Source organism: Zootermopsis nevadensis, unplaced genomic scaffold (genome assembly GCF_977971745.1).
Source record: "Zootermopsis nevadensis isolate Lab colony 2312 unplaced genomic scaffold, Znev_1.0 Znev_ptg000022l, whole genome shotgun sequence".
In the NCBI taxonomy this organism is placed as follows: Eukaryota; Metazoa; Arthropoda; class Insecta; order Blattodea; family Termopsidae; genus Zootermopsis; species Zootermopsis nevadensis.
The window spans coordinates 18840823-18861095 of record NW_028259154.1 but is presented as its reverse complement, the minus strand read 5'-3'; the positions used below and the strand labels follow the sequence as shown (position 1 = coordinate 18861095).

Genomic DNA, 20273 nt, shown 5'->3' with positions numbered 1-20273 from the left:
TCATTTTATTTGTTAGGATATAAGGATATAATGGAATGGAATTAAATATGACGTATCTTATATTGGGCATAATAGGACAAATAACGGTGACTAAATTTAAATTTCACAGTTTTATTTTCAGAAATCGTGAAATGAGGACGTAGGATTTTTAACTTGTGTGTTGTAATCTGATTTATTTTTAAGAACGACTCAGTAATTTGTAATATGCATTTATGAAATAATCATATTAAAATGCAAATATCCTCAAAGAAACAGTAATAAATGTCGTAGAAGATATATTTAATCTTACTTTTTTACAGTAAATTAATACATTTTGTATGTAATATAACACATTTAACAATAAATCAAATTTTGGATAAAGGAGATCTTTTTCATGCGACAATTTTTTCTGAAGTTTCGTTCGAAGAAATAGCTTTGTCTCTGTATTGTGAGCAAACGTTTCTGGAGATTCGTGCACAAAATTCTAGCTACAACAGGCAGTCTATAGCATTCAATTGCTTTAACTAAAACTAACAATTGCATGTTAAAAAAGAGACGATGTTTTGTGGAGGAGACTGTTTCATTAGACTACTGGTCTATTTGCCACGTTTAAATTCCACGTCGAACTTGAAGCAGCTCTTACCGCTGTCACAGTCAAATCCGATGGTGCCCGTGTACTGACCGGCAGCAAGCCGAAACTTGTCCTTATAAGGGCTTAAATCCAGCGACTCACCTTCTTTAGAACATGCATTGACCTGAAAGAAAGACACGATATAATACAGAAGATGACACCTAAGAATAAAATCCATATATGAATAGACAGATATTTGGATGGTGCGCCTTTCCTACTCGGGATGGACCCAAAAAACAGATGCTTTGTCGCCATTGCTTTACAACTTTTACGCCATCAGAAGGGTGCAAGAAAATCAGGAAGCATTTCGGATATAAAAGCATAGCTTAAAAATTCTGACGTGTTCGCAATGTTGTTGCCTGTACATTTTTAATCCGTTGATGCTGAGTTTTGAAGTTTTCTTGCATAATAACATGAAGTAGACAGGTCAGATCAACAATATAAAGTGTGACCAAAATTAATTATAAAATCAAATATTTCTCGAGTTACGAGACAACATAGCACAAAATAATTTTTGTTTAATTGTATCGAAAACAGCTAAGACTTATGGAAAAAATGTTTTTGACAGAAGAAAGCGTGTTTTATTTTATCTTCAGCATTTGTTCGAAACATTTTTTGCTCTGATAAATATTTAACAAATTACATGCGAGTTGGGATAGCACTCGAAATGCGCGCATGTAGATTTTTACGCAGTGTTTATTATTTTTATTCGATCTTGATCAAAATTTTAATATATGTTATCAGAATTCCCTAATATAAAATTCCATAAAAATCCATTCAGCGAGTTACGAGTAACACGCGAACGGAGAGACGGGGGTGCATTTTTGCAACTTTTAATTGCAAACGCAACAAAACACACGAAAACGTTGTTAGACTATAGTAAGTAGGTTTACAAGACCTGCCACAAGAAATAATCCAGAGATCCAGGTAACTGTCATATCTCAGTAAGTGAAGTAACATCAATAAAACTACTAATGCGACATGTCCCACATCTTACTACGAAAACCTGTTCTTGCAGCTTTCTATAATTACTGTCCAATTGGTATGAAGTATTTGGCAAACATTCTTACACTCTTAATTGGACAATTTGGAGAAATATTGTACTTCTTCAACCTTGAAGCTGTATCTGATTCTTTGGTTGCTTTTGCAATTTCTTCGCAAGCATCTTTTTCGCCTTTAAATGGGACCATCATTCCTTTCTTCTTAATGTCATATGTAACCTGAAAACAATTATAAATTATGAGTTATAAGCATAATAAGTGAATATCAACCATTGAAAGCAACATACCGTAAGTTGAGAATTGAGGTGTTCACGGAAGTGAGATTTTGGTCTTCTGGGTCAAATACGCTGTGCATTCGTGTAGTTGGTTATCTAAACAATTCCTACACACCCATTTCTTAAGATATAAGACTGTATCACATAAGAAAATAATAGAAAAATACTCGAATTTAAACAGTAGTAAATCTAATAATCCCTGATGATGATAACGATTTGGAAAATAAATGGCACACATTATGCACAAGGAATAATTGTCAGATATTTTAGGTGCTTTAAAATTATATAAAAATCTTAGCTAAACATATAACAAGTGCGGTAGTAGGACACGGAAATGTGTAATATTGATAAAAGAAGAGAAGTGACAGAAAGGAAAATTTATAATATAATTACTTTATATGACTTCTTATAGGATGAGAGGAATGAATTAGCATTATACATATTTTGACGTACCTTGCAGCTTGAAAACCCTTTCACATCCATGCACCCAGTTATAACGGCGCGGCAGGCTTTCGTTAGATCGACTTTTGGGTTTGTAAGCTTAAATATATTACCAGCGCAAGGTTCCAATTTGTTAATTTTTATTTTGTATCCATCCTGAAAAAAAAAGATCACATAGCGGCAAATATCCATTTTACATTAAACTTCTAAACACTGCATTACACGTTATTTGAATACAGAACTGATTTATTTATCTATCTGGGATCAGAATCCAGAGTTCTTACACTGCCAAAATAACTCTCACCAACAGGTTAGTGCAACGGTCACTACACATCTGTGTACGAGGAGTATACTATTTGAATATATCGTTTCTCCAGTTTCTATGGGCTATTTTTACGTTAAAATGGGGTCTTTAGGACATAGCTCGTGAGGATGTTGCCTGGATTTATGTGGCCACTGGATCACGACAAGAAAACTTCGTGTTTCATAAAAGGCATAGTATTTTTTGATCAACTGTGTGACTTTTAGCTCCTGAAGAAAGACTCTGCTCAGTGAAGTTAAGGTACAACTTCTATGAGTCACAAAATTACCACGTTTGTCATTTTAAATTTCAAATTACGTGGATGTGTTCATGACCAGTCTCCAGACCGAATTTCACAAACCCATCTGCAATCATTCTTTAGTTATCGCTGTAAAACAGAAGGATAAAAACTATTGAAATATTGATACACTTATGTGCGTGTAGTTGGTTAGACTGTTTAATGATGCTATTTCACTAAAGAGTTTATATATTTTCAGATGAGATGATAATGTGCTTATAACCTGTAAATTTTAAAGGATTTGAAAGAAGTGATCAAGGCCTGTTTAAATATAAAGTATAATAAACATCACACGTTTCTTTTGCCCTTTAAATTTTGTATGCTATGTACATCTGCTATATATATAGTAACTTATTTTAATTGTAAGTAAAGTAGCTACAGAAGACAAGCGGTCTATCATTTGTCAGTGGCAACAATAGTATGAGGTTTGATTAAAAAGGCCTTGCATATAGCAGGTTAATGTAGCTGTATCACTTATATTCGCAGGTTAACCGATTCAAATGTCGGTCGTGTTACCGGCCATAGTGAGTAATGTTTTTCTATGATTTTCCTTAGTTACTTCTGGTGAAATCCGTGTTAATATCTTGTCATAGAAACCAACGCCTCCTTCCAAACCCTTGTCGACTATGTAATAATCATAATCCACCCTCAGTTGACTTTATGTTTAACCTCTGAAGATGAAACAGGTAATTAAATAACCAACGTGTGAATGATGTAAATGTAAAGCTAAATTAAAGTTGTTTTGTCCTTTGACGAAGCACCACGCCATTAGGATAAATGAGGAGTGAAGCTTTAGTGTCACACATTACTACACTTGGCACTAGAAGGTATGTGGTTAGTTTCACACTCCAGCCGTTTTAACCCCAAGGAAAGAGCCCCAGTATCAATTGGACAAGAGGCTGGATGGGCACTGTCTGGACGAGGTGACGAAGAGAAAAGCAGGAGTCCAAAACGGGAATCGAACTACAGTTATATAGCCCGTAGTCAGTCACTAATTTATCCCGGGTTGTGGTCGTTTTAGTGTAGTGGCAAATTAGATTAGCATTACAACTGATAATAAAATAATTGAACGAGAATATTCGGTCGTAACTATTTTGCACTTGAAAATTTCCAGTAACTGTGAAGAGATAAAATACTCACACAAGCTTCCGTTGAAGTGAATAGCACACCATACGTGTACAATAAAACGAATACTGTTTTAATAATTATTAGAGGACGAATACTTGAGGATCTCGCCATAGCGCTAAGATATTTCAACCACAACTTGATTGCCACTTTAACGAAATTAAGTGGCAACGTGCTTATATACCTGCAAGTTTGAATATCATTAATGCCCTATTGTGAGTAGGCCTATGGGGCAATGATGTAGATCGCATACGATAAGCAAATTCATAGCCTGTGACGACTGTTGTCAGTATGGTATATCCTCCGCTCTGGGATGCTTTGAAATAGTCAAAGGTTGTATTATATTGAAGTTTATCTGACGTCATATTCTGTAGTGCATGGGCCGGAAATAATATGTAAGACTGTAGTTAATAGAATGTGTTTGTGTTCTGTTTCATGTTTTATTTTGATTGGGAGATGATAAAATGTGTAAATATTCTATTATAAAGGGCAGGAAATGAAATTTAGGCATATAATTAATGAGAATGATATTAAAACAGATGTTTCAGAAATAACTTGTAAGGATTTAAACTGACTTCTGTTGACAGAGGACAGATGGGGGTTTCAGAATGCGATGGGTTTAATTACGACAGGGACTTTCTTGAATAGTCGGTAACTAGAAACGGCTCAAGCTAAAAGTCGTACCACTGTGATATTTAATTAAAATGTGAAGAGGAACTTCATTATGCAGCCTTTGAATGGTACCTAAATATATTCTCAAAATACTTATGCTTATGTCTAGAGAATAAACTTTCAGAATTTTAATAAGGCTCTTTAGGTGTATAACTAAAGATTTTCGAAATTTTCGAAAAAAAATTTGAATTCAGAATTTTTCAAAATTTTTTGGTTTTGTGAGCTTTTTGGACGATTTCCCACGTTTTTCGATTTTTCGAAAATTTTCGAAAAAATTGAAATTTTAAAAAATTGTCGAAATTTTCAAAAAATTAAAAGTGGCTGCAAATGGCATGAAACAAGAAGAAAACTAAAGATTTTCGAAATTTTCGAAAAAAGTTTTGAATTCAGAATTTTTAAAAATTTTTGGTTTTGTGCGCTTTTTGGACGATTTCCAACGTTTTTCGATTTTTCGAAAATTTTCGAAAAAATTGAAATTTAAAAAAATTCACCTAACCTAACCTAACCTAACCTAACCTAGCCTAAACTAACCTAACCTAACCTAAAATAACCTAACCTAACCTAACCTAACCTAACCTAACTTAACCTAACCTAACCTAACCTAACCTAACCTAACTTAACCTAACCTAACCTAACCTAACTTAACCTAACTTAACCTAACCTAACCTAACTTTTTGGACGATTTCCCACGTTTTTCGATTTTTCGAAAATTTTCGAAAAATTGAAATTTTCAAAAATTGTCGAAATTTTCAAAAAATTAAAAGTGGCTGCAAATGGCATGAAACAAGAAGAAAACTAAAGATTTTCGAAATTTTCGAAAAAAAATTTGAATTCAGAATTTTTAAAAAAATTTTGGTTTTGTGCGCTTTTTGGACGATTTCCCACGTTTTTCGATTTTTCGAAAATTTTCGAAAAAAATGAAATTTTCAAAAATTGTCGAAATTTTCAAAAAATTCAAAGTGGCTGCAAATGGCATGAAACGCGAAGAAAACAAGATTTTCGAAATTTTCGAAAAAAAATTTGAAATCAGAATTTTTCAAATTTTTTTGGTTTTCTGCACTTTTTGGACCATTTCCCAAGTTTTTCGATTTTCCGAAAATTTTCGAAAAAATTGAAATTTAAAAAAAATAACCTAACCTAACCTAACCTAGCCTAGCCTAACCTAACCTAACCTAACCTAACCTAACCTAACCTAACCTAACCTAACCTAACCTAACCTAACCTAACCCAACTTAACCTAACCTAACCTAACCTAACCTAACCTAACTTAACCTAACAAAACTTAACCTAACCTAACCTAACCAAACCTAACCTAACCTAACCTAACTTTTTGGACGAATTCCCACGTTTTTCGATTTTTCGAAAATTTTCGAAAAATTTAAATTTTCAAAAATTGTCGAAATTTTCAAAAAATTAAAAGTGGCTGCAAATGGCATGAAACGCGAAGAAAACTAAAGATTTTCGAAATTTTCGAAAAAATTTTGAATTCAGAATTTTTCCAAAAATTTTGGTTTTGTGCGCTTTTTGGACGATTTCCCACGTTTTTCGATTTTTCTCAAATTTTCGAAAAAATTGAAATTTTTAAAAATTGTCGAAATTTTCAAAAGATTAAGTGGCTGCAAATGGCATGAAACGCGAAGAAAACTAAAGATTTTCGAAATTTTCGAAAAAAATTTGAATTCAGAATTTTTCAAAAATTTTTGGTTTTGTGCGCTTTTTGGACGATTTCCCACGTTTTTCGATTTTTAGAAAATTTTCGAAAAAATTGAAATTTTCAAAAATTGTCGAAATTTTCAAAAAATTAAAGGTGGCTGCAAATGGCATGAAACGCGAAGAAAACTAAAGATTTTCGAAATTTTCGAAAAAAAATTTGAAATCAGAATTTTTCAAAAATTTTTGGTTTTCTGCGCTTTTTGGACCATTTCCCACGTTTTTCGATTTTTCGAAAATTTTCGAAAAAAATGAAATTTAAAAAAAAATTAAACTAAAAAAACCTAACCTAACCTAACCTAGCCTAACCTAACCTAACCTAACGTAACCTAACCTAACCTAACCTAACTTAAATTAACCTAACTTAACCTAACCTAACCTAACATAACCTAACTTTTTGGACGATTTCCAACGTTTTTCGATTTTTCGAAAATTTTCGAAAAAATTGAAATTTTCAAAAATTGTCAAAATTTTCAAAAAATTAAAAGTGGCTGCAAATGGCATGAAACGCGAAGAAAACAGAAGATTTTTGAAATTTTCGAAAAAAATTTGAATTCAGAATTTTTCAAAATTTTAGGGTTTTGTGCGCTTTTTGGACCATTTCCCACGTTTTTCGATTTTTCGAAAATTTTCGAAAAAATTGAAATTTAAAAAAAAATTAACCTAACCTAACCTAACCTAACCTAACCTAACCTAAACTAACCTAACCTAACCTAACCTAACCTAACCTAACCTAACCTAACCTAACCTAACCTAACCTAACGTAACCTAACCTAACCTAACCTAACTTTTTGGACGATTTCCCACGTTTTTCGATTTTTCGAAAATTTTCGAAAAATTGAAATTTTCAAAAATTGTCGAAATTTTCAAAAAATTAAAAGTGGCTGCAAATGGCATGAAACGCGAAGAAAACTGAAGATTTTCGAAATTTTCGAAAAAAAATTTGAAATCAGAATTTTTCAAAAAATTTTGGTGTTCTGCGCTTTTTGGACCATTTCCCACGTTTTTCGATTTTTCGAAAATTTTCGAAAAAATTGAAATTAAAAAAAAAATAACCTAACCTAACCTAACCTAACCTAGACTAACCTAACCTAACCTAACATAACCTAGACTAACCTAACCTAACCTAACCTAACCTAACCTAACCAAACCTAACTTAACCTAACCTAACCTAACCTAACCTAACCTAACCTAAGCTAACCTAACCTAACCTAACCTAACCTAACCTAACCTAACCTAACCAAACCTAACTTAACCTAACCTAACCTAACCTAACCTAAGCTAACCTAACTTAACCTAACCTAACCTAACCTAACCTAACCTAACTTTTTGGACGATTTCCCACGTTTTTCGATTTTTCGAAAATCTTCGAAAAATTGAAGTTTTCAAAAATTGTCGTAATTTTCAAAAAATTAAAAGTGGCTGCAAATGGCATGAAACGCGAAGAAAACTGAAGAGTTTTAAAATTTTCGAAAAAAATTTGAATTCAGAATTTTTCAAAAAATTTTGTTTTTGTGCGCTTTTTAGACCATTTCCCACGTTTTTCGATTTTTCGAAAATTTTCGAAAAAATTGAAATTTAAAAAATAATTAACCTAACCTAACCTAACCTAACCTAACCTAACCTAGACTAACCTAACCTAACCTAACCTAACCTAACCTAACCTAACCTAACCTAACCTAACTTAACCTAACCTAACTTAACCTAACCTAACCTAACCTAACCTAACTTTTTGGACCATTTCCCACGTTTTTCGATTTTTCGAAAATTTTCGAAAAAATTGAAATTTAAAAAAAATTAACCTAACCTAACCTAACCTAACCTAACCTAACCTAACCAAACCTAACTTAACCTAACTTAACCTAACCTAACCTAACCTAACCTAACCTAACCTAACCTAACCAAACCTAACTTAACCTAACCTAACCTAACCTAACCTAACCTAACCTAACCTAACTTAACCTAAAATAACCTAACTTTTTGGACGATTTCCCACGTTTTTCGATTTTTCGAAAATCTTCGAAAAATTGAAATTTTCAAAAATTGTCGTAATTTTCAAAAAATTAAAAGTGGCTGCAAATGGCATGAAACGCGAAGAAAACTGAAGATTTTTGAAATTTTCGAAAAAAATTTGAATTCACAATTTTTCAAAATTTTTTGGTTTTGTGCGCTTTTTGGACGATTTCCCACGTTTTTCGATTTTTCGAAAATTTTCGAAAAAATTGAAATTTTCAAAAATTGTCGAAATTTTCAAAAAATTAAAAGTGGCTGCAAATGGCATGAAACGCGAAGAAAACAGGATTTTCGAAATTTTCGAAAAGAAATTTGAAATCAGAATTTTTCAAAATTTTTTGGTTTTCTGCGCTTTTTGGACCATTTCCCAAGTTTTTCGATTTTCCGAAAATTTTCGAAGAAATTGAAATTTAAAAAAAAATAACCTAACCTAACCTAACCTAGCCTAGCCTAACCTAACCTAACCTAACCTAACCTAACCTAACCTAACCTAACCTAACCCAACTTAACCTAACCTAACCTAACCTAACCTAACCTAACCTAACTTAACCTAACCTAACTTAACCTAACCTAACCTAACCAAACCAAACCTAACCTAACCTAACTTTTTGGACGAATTCCCACGTTTTTCGATTTTTCGAAAATTTTCGAAAAATTGAAATTTTCAAAAATTGTCGAAATTTTCAAAAAATTAAAAGTGGCTGCAAATGGCATGAAACGCGAAGAAAACTAAAGATTTTCGAAATTTTCGAAAAAAAATTTGAATTCAGAATTTTTGAAAAAATTTTGGTTTTGTTCGCTTTTTGGAACATTTCAAACGTTTTTCGATTTTTCGAAAATTTTCGAAAAAATTAAAATTTTCAAAAATTGTCGAAATTTTCAAAAAATTAAAGGTGGCTGCAAATGGCATGAAACGCAAAGAAAACTAAAGATTTTCGAAATTTTCGAAAAAAAATTTGAAATCAGAATTTTTCAAAAAATTTTGGTTTTCAGCGCTTTTTGTACCATTTCCCACGTTTTTCGATTTTTCGAAAATTTTCGAAAAAATTGAAATTTTAAAAAAAATAACCTAACCTAACCTAACCTAACCTAACCTAACCTAGCCTAACCTAACCTAACCTAACGTAACCTAACCTAACCTAACCTAACTTAACCTACCCTAACCTAACCTAACCTAACCTAACCTAACCTAACCTAACCTAACCTAACCTAGACTAACCTAACGTAACCTAACCTAACCTAACCTAACGTAACCTAACCTAACCTAACCTAACCTAACTTTTTGGACGATTTCCCACGTTTTTCGATTTTTCGAAAATTTTCGAAAAAATTGAAATTTAAAAAAAATTAACCTAACCTAACCTAACTTAACCTAGACTAACCTAACCTAACCTAACCTAACCTAGACTAACCTAACCTAACCTAACCTAACCTAACCTAACCATACCTAACTTAACCTAACCTAACCTAACCTAACCTAACCTAACCTAACCTAACCTAACCTAACCTAACCTAACCTAGACTAACCTAACCTAACCTAACCTAACCTAACCTAACCTAACCTAACGTAACCTAACCTAACCTAACCTAACTTTTTGGACGATTTCCCACGTTTTTCGATTTTTCGAAAATTTTCGAAAAATTGAAATTTTCAAAAATTGTCGAAATTTTCAAAAAATTAAAAGTGGCTGCAAATGGCATGAAACGCGAAGAAAACTGAAGATTTTCGAAATTTTCGAAAAAAAATTTGAAATCAGAATTTTTCAAAAAATTTTGGTGTTCTGCGCTTTTTGGACCATTTCCCACGTTTTTCGATTTTTCGAAAATTTTCGAAAAAATTGAAATTAAAAAAAAAATAACCTAACCTAACCTAACCTAACCTAACCTAGACTAACCTAACCTAACCTAACATAACCTAGACTAACCTAACCTAACCTAACCTAACCTAACCTAACCTAACCAAACCTAACTTAACCTAACCTAACCTAACCTAACCTAACCTAACCTAAGCTAACCTAACCTAACCTAACCTAACCTAACCTAACCTAACCTAACCTAACCAAACCTAACTTAACCTAACCTAACCTAACCTAACCTAAGCTAACCTAACTTAACCTAACCTAACCTAACCTAACCTAACCTAACTTTTTGGACGATTTCCCACGTTTTTCGATTTTTCGAAAATCTTCGAAAAATTGAAGTTTTCAAAAATTGTCGTAATTTTCAAAAAATTAAAAGTGGCTGCAAATGGCATGAAACGCGAAGAAAACTGAAGAGTTTTAAAATTTTCGAAAAAAATTTGAATTCAGAATTTTTCAAAAAATTTTGTTTTTGTGCGCTTTTTAGACCATTTCCCACGTTTTTCGATTTTTGAAAATTTTCGAAAAAATTGAAATTTTCAAAAATTGTCAAAATTTTCAAAAAATTAAAAGTGGCTGCAAATGGCATGAAACGCGAAGAAAACTAAAGATTTTCGAAATTTTCGAAAAAAAATTTGAAATCAGAATTTTTCAAAAATTTTTGGTTTTGTGCGCTTTTTGGACCATTTCCCACGTTTTTCGAAAATTTTCGAAAAAATTGAAATTTAAAAAAAATTAACCTAACCTAACCTAACCTAACCTAACCTAACCTAACCTAACCTAACCTAACCTAACCTAACTTAACCTAACCTAACTTAACCTAACCTAACCTAACCTAACCTAACTTTTTGGACCATTTCCCACGTTTTTCGATTTTTCGAAAATTTTCGAAAAAATTGAAATTTAAAAAAAATTAACCTAACCTAACCTAACCTAACCTAACCTAACCTAACCAAACCTAACTTAACCTAACTTAACCTAACCTAACCTAACCTAACCTAACCTAACCTAACCTAACCAAACCTAACTTAACCTAACCTAACCTAACCTAACCTAACCTAACCTAACCTAACTTAACCTAAAATAACCTAACTTTTTGGACGATTTCCCACGTTTTTCGATTTTTCGAAAATCTTCGAAAAATTGAAATTTTCAAAAATTGTCGTAATTTTCAAAAAATTAAAAGTGGCTGCAAATGGCATGAAACGCGAAGAAAACTGAAGATTTTTGAAATTTTCGAAAAAAATTTGACTTCAGAATTTTTCAAAATTTTTTGGTTTTATGCGCTTTTTGGACAATTTCCCACGTTTTTCGATTTTTCGATAATTTTCGAAAAAATTGAAATTTAAAAAAAAAATTAACCTAACCTAACCTAACCTAACCTAACCTAACCTAGACTAACCTAACCTAACCTAACCTAACCTAACCTAACCTAACCTAACCTAACCAAACCTAACTTAATCTAACCTAACCTAACCTAACCTAACCTAACCAAACCTAACCTAACCTAACCCAACCTAACCTAACCTAACCTAACCTAACCTAACCTAACCTAACTTTTTGGACGATTTCCCACGTTTTTCGATTTTTCGAAAATCTTCGAAAAATTGAAATTTTCAAAAATTGTCGTAATTTTCTAAAAATTAAAAGTGGCTGCAAATGGCATGAAACGCGAGGAAAACTGAAGATTTTTGAAATTTTCGAAAAAAATTTGAATTCACAATTTTTCAAAATTTTTTGGTTTTGTGCGCTTTTTGGACGATTTCCCACGTTTTTCGATTTTTCGAAAATTTTCGAAAAAATTGAAATTTTCAAAAATTGTCGAAATTTTCAAAAAATTAAAAGTGGCTGCAAATGGCATGAAACGCGAAGAAAACAGGATTTTCGAAATTTTCGAAAAAAAATTTGAAATCAGAATTTTTCAAAATTTTTTGGTTTTCTGCGCTTTTTGGACAATTTCCCAAGTTTTTCGATTTTCCGAAAATTTTCGAAAAAATCGAAATTTAAAAAAAAATAACCTAACCTAACCTAACCTAGCCTAGCCTAACCTAACCTAACCTAACCTAACCTAACCTAACCTAACCTAACCTAACCCAACTTAACCTAACCTAACCTAACCTAACCTAACCTAACCTAACCTAACTTAACCTAACCTAACTTAACCTAACCTAACCTAACCAAACCAAACCTAACCTAACCTAACTTTTTGGACGAATTCCCACGTTTTTCGATTTTTCGAAAATTTTCGAAAAATTGAAATTTTCAAAAATTGTCGAAATTTTCAAAAATTAAAAGTGGCTGCAAATGGCATGAAACGCGAAGAAAACTAAAGATTTTCGAAATTTTCGAAAAAAAATTTGAATTCAGAATTTTTGAAAAAATTTTGGTTTTGTTCGCTTTTTGGAACATTTCAAACGTTTTTCGATTTTTCGAAAATTTTCGAAAAAATTAAAATTTTCAAAAATTGTCGAAATTTTCAAAAAATTAAAGGTGGCTGCAAATGGCATGAAACGCGAAGAAAACTAAAGATTTTCGAAATTTTCGAAAAAAATTTGAAATCAGAATTTTTCAAAAAATTTTGGTTTTCAGCGCTTTTTGTACCATTTCCCACGTTTTTCGATTTTTCGAAAATTTTCGAAAAAATTGAAATTTTAAAAAAAATAACCTAACCTAACCTAACCTAACCTAACCTAACCTAGCCTAACCTAACCTAACCTAACGTAACCTAACCTAACCTAACCTAACCTAACTTAACCTAACCTAACCTAACCTAACCTAACCTAACCTAACCTAACCTAACCTAACCTAACCTAACCTAGACTAACCTAACGTAACCTAACCTAACCTAACCTAACCTAACGTAACCTAACCTAACCTAACCTAACCTAACTTTTTGGACGATTTCCCACGTTTTTCGATTTTTCGAAAATTTTTGAAAAAATTGAAATTTTCAAAAATTGTCGAAATTTTCAAAAAATTAAAAGTGGCTGCAAATGGCATGAAACAAGAAGAAAACAGAAGATTTTCGAAATATTCGAAAAAAAATTTGAATTCAGAATTTTTCAAAAATTTTAGGTTTTGTGCGCTTTTTGGACGAATTCCCACTTTTTTCGATTTTTCGAAAATTTTCGAAAAAATTGAAATTTTCAAAAATTGTCGAAATTTTCAAAAAATTAAAAGTGGCTGCAAATGGCATGAAACGCGAAGAAAACTAAAGATTTTCAAAATTTTCGAAAAAAAATTTGAAATCAGAATTTTTCAAAAAATTTTGGTTTTGTGCGCTTTTTGGACCATTTCCCACGTTTTTCGATTTTTCGAAAATTGTCGAAAAAATCGAAATTTAAAAAAAATTAACCTAACCTAACCTAACCTAACCTAACCTAACCTAACCAAACCTAACTTAACCTAACCTAACCTAACCTAACCTAACCTAAAGTAACCTAAACTAACCTAACCAAACCTAACTTAACCTAACCTAACCTAACCTAACCTAACCTAACCTAACCTAACCTAACCTAACTTAACCTAACCTAATCTAACCTAACTTTTTGGACGATTTCCCACGTTTTTCGATTTTTCGAAAATCTTCGAAAAATTGAAATTTTCAAAAATTGTCGTAATTTTCAAAAAATTAAAAGTGGCTGCAAATGGCATGAAACGCGAAGAAAACTGAAGATCTTTGAAATTTTCGAAAAAAATTTGACTTCAGAATTTTTCAAATTTTTTTTGGTTTTATGCGCTTTTTGGAACATTTCCCACGTTTTTCGATTTTTCGAAAATTTTCGAAAAAATTGAAATTTAAAAAAAAATTAACCTAACCTAACCTAACCTAACCTAACCTAGACTAACCTAACCTAACCTAACCTAACCTAACCTAACCTGACCTAACCAAACCTAACTTAATCTAACCTAACTTAACCTAACCTAACCTAACCAAACCTAACTAACCTAACCTAACCTAACCTAACCTAACCTAACCTAACCTAACCTAACCTAGACTAACCTAACCTAACCTAACCTAACCTAACCTAACCTAACCTAACCTAACCTAACCTAACCTAACCTAACTTTTTGGACGATTTCCCACGTTTTTCGATTTTTGAAAATTTTCGAAAAAATTGAAATTTTCAAAAATTGTCAAAATTTTCAAAAAATTAAAAGTGGCTGCAAATGGCATGAAACGCGAAGAAAACTAAAGATTTTCGAAATTTTCGAAAAAAAATTTGAAATCAGAATTTTTCAAAAATTTTTGGTTTTGTGCGCTTTTTGGACCATTTCCCACGTTTTTCGAAAATTTTCGAAAAAATTGAAATTTAAAAAAAATTAACCTAACCTAACCTAACCTAACCTAACCTAACCTAACCTAACCTAACCTAACCAAACCTAACTTAACCTAACCTAACCTAACCTAACCTAACCTAACCTAACTTAACCTAAAATAACCTAACTTTTTGGACGATTTCCCACGTTTTTCGATTTTTCGAAAATCTTCGAAAAATTGAAATTTTCAAAAATTGTCGTAATTTTCAAAAAATTAAAAGTGGCTGCAAATGGCATGAAACGCGAAGAAAACTGAAGATTTTTGAAATTTTCGAAAAAAATTTGACTTCAGAATTTTTCAAAATTTTTTGGTTTTATGCGCTTTTTGGACAATTTCCCACGTTTTTCGAAAATTTTCGAAAAAATTGAAATTTAAAAAAAAAATTAACCTAACCTAACCTAACCTAACCTAACCTAACCTAGACTAACCTAACCTAACCTAACCTAACCTAACCTAACCTAACCTAACCTAACCAAACCTAACTTAATCTAACCTAACCTAACCTAACCTAACCTAACCAAACCTAACCTAACCTAACCCAACCTAACCTAACCTAACCTAACCTAACCTAACCTAACCTAACCTAACTTTTTGGACGATTTCCCACGTTTTTCGATTTTTCGAAAATCTTCGAAAAATTGAAATTTTCAAAAATTGTCGTAATTTTCTAAAAATTAAAAGTGGCTGCAAATGGCATGAAACGCGAAGAAAACTGAAGATTTTTGAAATTTTCGAAAAAAATTTGAATTCACAATTTTTCAAAATTTTTTGGTTTTGTGCGCTTTTTGGACGATTTCCCACGTTTTTCGATTTTTCGAAAATTTTCGAAAAAATTGAAATTTTCAAAAATTGTCGAAATTTTCAAAAAATTAAAAGTGGCTGCAAATGGCATGAAACGCGAAGAAAACAGGATTTTCGAAATTTTCAAAAAAAATTTGAAATCAGAATTTTTCAAAATTTTTTGGTTTTCTGCGCTTTTTGGACCATTTCCCAAGTTTTTCGATTTTCCGAAAATTTTCGAAGAAATTGAAATTTAAAAAAAAATAACCTAACCTAACCTAACCTAGCCTAGCCTAACCTAACCTAACCTAACCTAACCTAACCTAACCTAACCTAACCTAACCCAACTTAACCTAACCTAACCTAACCTAACCTAACCTAACCTAACCTAACCTAACCTAACTTAACCTAACCTAACTTAACCTAACCTAACCTAACCAAACCAAACCTAACCTAACCTAACTTTTTGGACGAATTCCCACGTTTTTCGATTTTTCGAAAATTTTCGAAAAATTGAAATTTTCAAAAATTGTCGAAATTTTCAAAAAATTAAAAGTGGCTGCAAATGGCATGAAACGCGAAGAAAACTAAAGATTTTCGAAATTTTCGAAAAAAAATTTGAATTCAGAATTTTTGAAAAATTTTTGGTTTTGTTCGCTTTTTGGAACATTTCAAACGTTTTTCGATTTTTCGAAAATTTTCGAAAAAATTAAAATTTTCAAAAATTGTCGAAATTTTCAAAAAATTAAAGGTGGCTGCAAATGGCATGAAACGCGAAGAAAACTAAAGATTTTCGAAATTTTCGAAAAAAAATTTGAAATCAGAATTTTTCAAAAAATTTTGGTTTTCAGCGCTTTTTGTACCATTTCCCACGTTTTTCGATTTTTCGAAAATTTTCGAAAAAATTGAAATTTTAAAAAAAATAACCTAACCTAACCTAACCTAACCTAACCTAACCTAGCCTAACCTAACCTAACCTAACGTAACCTAACCTAACCTAACCTAACTTAATCTAACCTAACCTAACCTAACCTAACCTAACCTAACCTAACCTAACCTAACCTAACCTAGACTAACCTAACGTAACCTAACCTAACCTAACCTAACCTAACGTAACCTAACCTAACCTAACCTAACCTAACTTTTTGGACGATTTCCCACGTTTTTCGATTTTTCGAAAATTTTCGAAAAAATTGAAATTTTCAAAAATTGTCGAAATTTTCAAAAAATTAAAAGTGGCTGCAAATGGCATGAAACAAGAAGAAAACAGAAGATTTTCGAAATTTTCGAAAAAAAATTTGAATTCAGAATTTTTCAAAAATTTTAGGTTTTGTGCGCTTTTTGGACGAATTCCCACTTTTTTCGATTTTTCGAAAATTTTCGAAAAAATTGAAATTTTCAAAAATTGTCGAAATTTTCAAAAAATTAAAAGTGGCTGCAAATGGCATGAAACGCGAAGAAAACTAAAGATTTTCAAAATTTTCGAAAAAAAATTTGAAATCAGAATTTTTCAAAAAATTTTAGTTTTGTGCGCTTTTTGGACCATTTCCCACGTTTTTCGATTTTTCGAAAATTGTCGAAAAAATCGAAATTTAAAAAAAATTAACCTAACCTAACCTAACCTAACCTAACCTAACCTAACCTAACCAAACCTAACTTAACCTAACCTAACCTAACCTAACCTAACCTAACCTAAAGTAACCTAAACTAACCTAACCAAACCTAACTTAACCTAACCTAACCTAACCTAACCTAACCTAACCTAACCTAACCTAACTTAACCTAACCTAATCTAACCTAACTTTTTGGACGATTTCCCACGTTTTTCGATTTTTCGAAAATCTTCGAAAAATTGAAATTTTCAAAAATTGTCGTAATTTTCAAAAAATTAAAAGTGGCTGCAAATGGCATGAAACGCGAAGAAAACTGAAGATCTTTGAAATTTTCGAAAAAAATTTGACTTCAGAATTTTTCAAAATTTTTTTGGTTTTATGCGCTTTTTGGACCATTTCCCACGTTTTTCGATTTTTCGAAAATTTTCGAAAAAATTGAAATTTAAAAAAAAATTAACCTAACCTAACCTAACCTAACCTAACCTAGACTAACCTAACCTAACCTAACCTAACCTAACCTAACCTGACCTAACCAAACCTAACTTAATCTAACCTAACTTAACCTAACCTAACCTAACCAAACCTAACTAACCTAACCTAACCTAACCTAACCTAACCTAACCTAACCTAACCTAACCTAGACTAACCTAACCTAACCTAACCTAACCTAACCTAACCAAACCTAACTTAATCTAACCTAACCTAACCTAACCTAACCTAACCTAACCTAACCAAACCTATCTTAACCTAACCTAACCTAACCTAACCTAACCTAACCTAACCTAACTTAACCTAACCTAACCTAACCTAACCTAACCTAACTTTTTGGACGATTTCCCACGTTTTTCGATTTTTGAAAATTTTCGAAAAAATTGAAATTTTCAAAAATTGTCAAAATTTTCAAAAAATTAAAAGTGGCTGCAAATGGCATGAAACGCGAAGAAAACTAAAGATTTTCGAAATTTTCGAAAAAAAATTTGAAATCAGAATTTTTCAAAAATTTTTGGTTTTGTGCGCTTTTTGGACCATTTCCCACGTTTTTCGAAAATTTTCGAAAAAATTGAAATTTAAAAAAAATTAACCTAACCTAACCTAACCTAACCTAACCTAACCTAACCTAACCTAACCTAACCAAACCTAACTTAACCTAACCTAACCTAACCTAACCTAACCTAACCTAACCTAACTTAACCTAAAATAACCTAACTTTTTGGACGATTTCCCACGTTTTTCGATTTTTCGAAAATCTTCGAAAAATTGAAATTTTCAAAAATTGTCGTAATTTTCAAAAAATTAAAAGTGGCTGCAAATGGCATGAAACGCGAAGAAAACTGAAGATTTTTGAAATTTTCGAAAAAAATTTGACTTCAGAATTTTTCAAAATTTTTTGGTTTTATGCGCTTTTTGGACAATTTCCCACGTTTTTCGAAAATTTTCGAAAAAATTGAAATTTAAAAAAAAAATTAACCTAACCTAACCTAACCTAACCTAACCTAACCTAGACTAACCTAACCTAACCAAACCTAACTTAATCTAACCTAACCTAACCTAACCTAACCTAACCAAACCTAACCTAACCTAACCCAACCTAACCTAACCTAACCTAACCTAACCTAACCTAACCTAACTTTTTGGACGATTTCCCACGTTTTTCGATTTTTCGAAAATCTTCGAAAAATTGAAATTTTCAAAAATTGTCGTAATTTTCTAAAAATTAAAAGTGGCTGCAAATGGCATGAAACGCGAAGAAAACTGAAGATTTTTGAAATTTTCGAAAAAAATTTGAATTCACAATTTTTCAAAATTTTTTGGTTTTGTGCGCTTTTTGGACGATTTCCCACGTTTTTCGATTTTTCGAAAATTTTCGAAAAAATTGAAATTTTCAAAAATTGTCGAAATTTTCAAAAAATTAAAAGTGGCTGCAAATGGCATGAAACGCGAAGAAAACAGGATTTTCGAAATTTTCGAAAAAAATTTGAAATCAGAATTTTTCAAAATTTTTTGGTTTTCTGCGCTTTTTGGACCATTTCCCAAGTTTTTCGATTTTCCGAAAATTTTCGAAGAAATTGAAATTTAAAAAAAAATAACCTAACCTAACCTAACCTAGCCTAGCCTAACCTAACCTAACCTAACCTAACCTAACCTAACCTAACCTAACCTAACCCAACTTAACCTAACCTAACCTAACCTAACCTAACCTAACCTAACCTAACCTAACCTAACTTAACCTAACCTAACTTAACCTAACCTAACCTAACCAAACCAAACCTAACCTAACCTAACTTTTTGGACGAATTCCCACGTTTTTCGATTTTTCGAAAATTTTCGAAAAATTGAAATTTTCAAAAATTGTCGAAATTTTCAAAAAATTAAAAGTGGCTGCAAATGGCATGAAACGCGAAGAAAACTAAAGATTTTCGAAATTTTCGAAAAAAAATTTGAATTCAGAATTTTTGAAAAATTTTTGGTTTTGTTCGCTTTTTGGAACATTTCAAACGTTTTTCGATTTTTCGAAAATTTTCGAAAAAATTAAAATTTTCAAAAATTGTCGAAATTTTCAAAAAATTAAAGGTGGCTGCAAATGGCATGAAACGCGAAGAAAACTAAAGATTTTCGAAATTTTCGAAAAAAAATTTGAAATCAGAATTTTTCAAAAAATTTTGGTTTTCAGCGCTTTTTGTACCATTTCCCACGTTTTTCGATTTTTCGAAAATTTTCGAAAAAATTGAAATTTTAAAAAAAATAACCTAACCTAACCTAACCTAACCTAACCTAACCTAGCCTAACCTAACCTAACCTAACGTAACCTAACCTAACCTAACCTAACTTAACCTAACCTAACCTAACCTAACCTAACCTAACCTAACCTAACCTAACCTAACCTAACCTAGACTAACCTAACGTAACCTAACCTAACCTAACCTAACCTAACGTAACCTAACCTAACCTAACCTAGCCTAACTTTTTGGACGATTTCCCACGTTTTTCGATTTTTCGAAAATTTTCGAAAAAATTGAAATTTTCAAAAATTGTCGAAATTTTCAAAAAATTAAAAGTGGCTGCAAATGGCATGAAACAAGAAGAAAACAGAAGATTTTCGAAATTTTCGAAAAAAAATTTGAATTCAGAATTTTTCAAAAATTTTAGGTTTTGTGCGCTTTTTGGACGAATTCCCACTTTTTTCGATTTTTCGAAAATTTTCGAAAAAATTGAAATTTTCAAAAATTGTCGAAATTTTCAAAAAATTAAAAGTG

General features: G+C 31.5%; 1 protein-coding gene across 1 annotated transcript; it reads right to left on the bottom strand.

Moving 5' to 3' along the window:
• Positions 1-258: 258 nt before the first annotated feature.
• Positions 259-4218, bottom strand: LOC110834292 (uncharacterized). The gene is made up of 4 exons (XM_022073273.2): positions 4067-4218; positions 2340-2483; positions 1681-1830; positions 259-734 (listed from the first exon to the last, which is right to left on the bottom strand). Exons 1-4 carry the CDS (start codon positions 4163-4165, stop codon positions 576-578), a joined length of 552 nt encoding a protein of 183 aa, XP_021928965.1. The 5' UTR covers positions 4166-4218; the 3' UTR covers positions 259-575.
• Positions 4219-20273: the final 16055 nt, after the last annotated feature.

Bases quoted from the DNA above. Each gene is read 5' to 3' on its own strand.
- LOC110834292 (XM_022073273.2), bottom strand. From the start codon at position 4,165: ATGGCGAGATCCTCAAGTATTCGTCCTCTAATAATTATTAAAACAGTA. The intron at 1,831-2,339 runs GTACGTCAAAAT...AATTGTTTTCAG, and splicing joins AAGGGTTTTCAAGCTGCAAG to GTTACATATGACATTAAGAA. The intron at 735-1,680 runs GTAAGAATGTTT...TCTTTCTTTCAG, and splicing joins CAAATTGTCCAATTAAGAGT to GTCAATGCATGTTCTAAAGA.